The 1,887-nt window shown below is 59.7% G+C and overlaps 1 protein-coding gene across 1 annotated transcript in view; it reads right to left on the bottom strand.

Annotated features, from left to right (window-relative positions):
- ubtfl (upstream binding transcription factor, like) overlaps positions 1 to 1,312 on the bottom strand; it is a gene marked incomplete in the record, with an annotated part of 16,810 nt that extends 15,498 nt beyond the window's left edge. The window contains 2 exon segments of the mRNA XM_014030794.1: positions 436 to 523; positions 1,225 to 1,312. Of these exon segments, the coding sequence (XP_013886248.1) occupies positions 436 to 487 (52 nt within the window).
- Between the last annotated feature and the right edge of the window lie 575 nt (positions 1,313 to 1,887).

Here is a 1,887-nt window from a genome sequence, read left to right as displayed (position 1 = left end):
GTGAGAGACAAGTGACACAGGTGAGAGAGACAGGTGAGACACAGGTGAGAGACATGTGAGAGACAAGTGACACAGGTGAGAGAGACAGGTGAGACACAGGTGAGACACACAGGTGAGAGAGACAGGTGAGACACACAGGTGAGACACAGGTGAGACACACAGGTGAGACACAGGTGAGACACACAGGTGAGACACACAGGTGAGACAGACAGGTGAGACACAGGTGAGACACACAGGTGAGACACACAGGTGAGACACACAGGTGAGACACAGGTGAGACACACAGGTGAGACACAGGTGAGAGACAGGTGAGACACAGGTGAGAGAGACAGGTGAGACACGGGTGAAACACACAGGTGAGACACAGGTGAGAGAGACAGGTGAGACACAGGTGAGAGAGACAGGTGAGTCAGACAGGTGAGACACACAGCTCACCTGTTCCACCTTTGACCCTGGTGTTGATTGGTGCGCTGCTGCTGCCGTTCATCCTGCAGCACCTGGAGGAGACTCCGCCTCCTCACACCTGTACAAACAGGTGGACATGGTTATTGGAGGGTTTATACCTGTTCCTGCTGGTCTGGACCAGGTTCGGTCCCTGCTGGTCCTGGTTCTGGTCACAGGGGGCAGCAGAGAGCAGATCCAGCTCGGTGCTGAAACTAGTCCGTTAGTCAGAGACCTGCAGGGGTCCACGCGGGTCTGATCTGGTCCCGGGTCCTGTCCCGGGCCCTCTGGACCAGGTTCGGCCCTGCAGCTGGACCCGAGCCTGGCTGTCGGAGAGGAGCGGGCCTCCGGGCTGCAGCTGCCCGGTCATAGCGGCCTTCCTCCGGCAGGAGTCAGCACGGAGCCCCGCTGTCTGCAGGCCGAACCGAACCGGACCGAACCTGGAGGCTTCATGTCGGTAAATAAAGAAAATATTTTGATGTGGACTCAAAGATCAAAGCGGTCCACAGCGAGCCTCCGCGCGCTCCCACACGTGGACCTGGTTCTGGTTTCATCCAGAACCATCCAGATAAAGTCACATGTTGGCTTCTGGGGCTTTTCAGTCCAACTCGATCCAGTTTTAGGAGGTTCGAGGCGGGTTCCGCTGCCTGGATGGACCTGGGTGGTTCCGGTTCTGAGCGGGGCAGATGGTCGCTGCAGAGCCGCCATGAATGTTCGGAGGACTCGGAGACAAGCGAGCAGAAAAACCCCGGAATCTGTTTAAAATCACAACCGACTGCTTACCTGCTGGTTCCGACTGGAGTCCGGAGGATCAAAGAGCACCGCCGGGCTGGTTCGGCTGGGTTCCGAGCTTTCTGACCGTGTCTTTTTCTGCCCTAAACCCCGGGGAGTCGGGTCGAAACGGATCCGACAAAAGGAGCGTCTAGTCCGGTATGAAACTCCGCCCCGCGCCGCAGGGGGAGGAACTCCGGGGGAAGCAGGAGCTCAGAGGCGGAGGATGAAACCAGAGACAGCGGCTCGAACAGCAGCCAGAGTCCCGCCGATCCGGCTCCTGCAGCCGCTCTGGACCGCTGACACCCACACCTGCTCACCTGCCGGACCGGGACCCGGCGGGTCCGCTGGAGACAGCTGGGCTGCGGGCCGGAGTCTCCGGGCCCCGGGAGGAGAGCGTCGGTGTCCCGGAGCTTCATCTGCGGCTCGGAGCCAGAGACTGACCCGGATCCAGCTGGAGTCCTGCCCGCAGAGAGAGAGAGAGAGAGAGCACCGAAACCCGGGTCCGGATCCTGCAGACCGGACCCTGCAGACCGGACCCTGCAGACCGGACCCTGCAGACCGGATCCTGCAGACCAGATCCTGCAGACCGGACCCTGCAGACCGGATCCTGCAGACCAGATCCTGCAGACCGGGATGTGTTCTAAATAAAGCAGTAAATGAAGACAGTGAAAA

Source organism: Austrofundulus limnaeus, unplaced genomic scaffold, assembly GCF_001266775.1.
Source record: "Austrofundulus limnaeus strain Quisiro unplaced genomic scaffold, Austrofundulus_limnaeus-1.0 Scaffold1119, whole genome shotgun sequence".
In the NCBI taxonomy this organism is placed as follows: Eukaryota; Metazoa; Chordata; class Actinopteri; order Cyprinodontiformes; family Rivulidae; genus Austrofundulus; species Austrofundulus limnaeus.
Note: the sequence above shows the minus strand (reverse complement) of the source record. Positions and strands in the feature narration are given on the sequence as shown.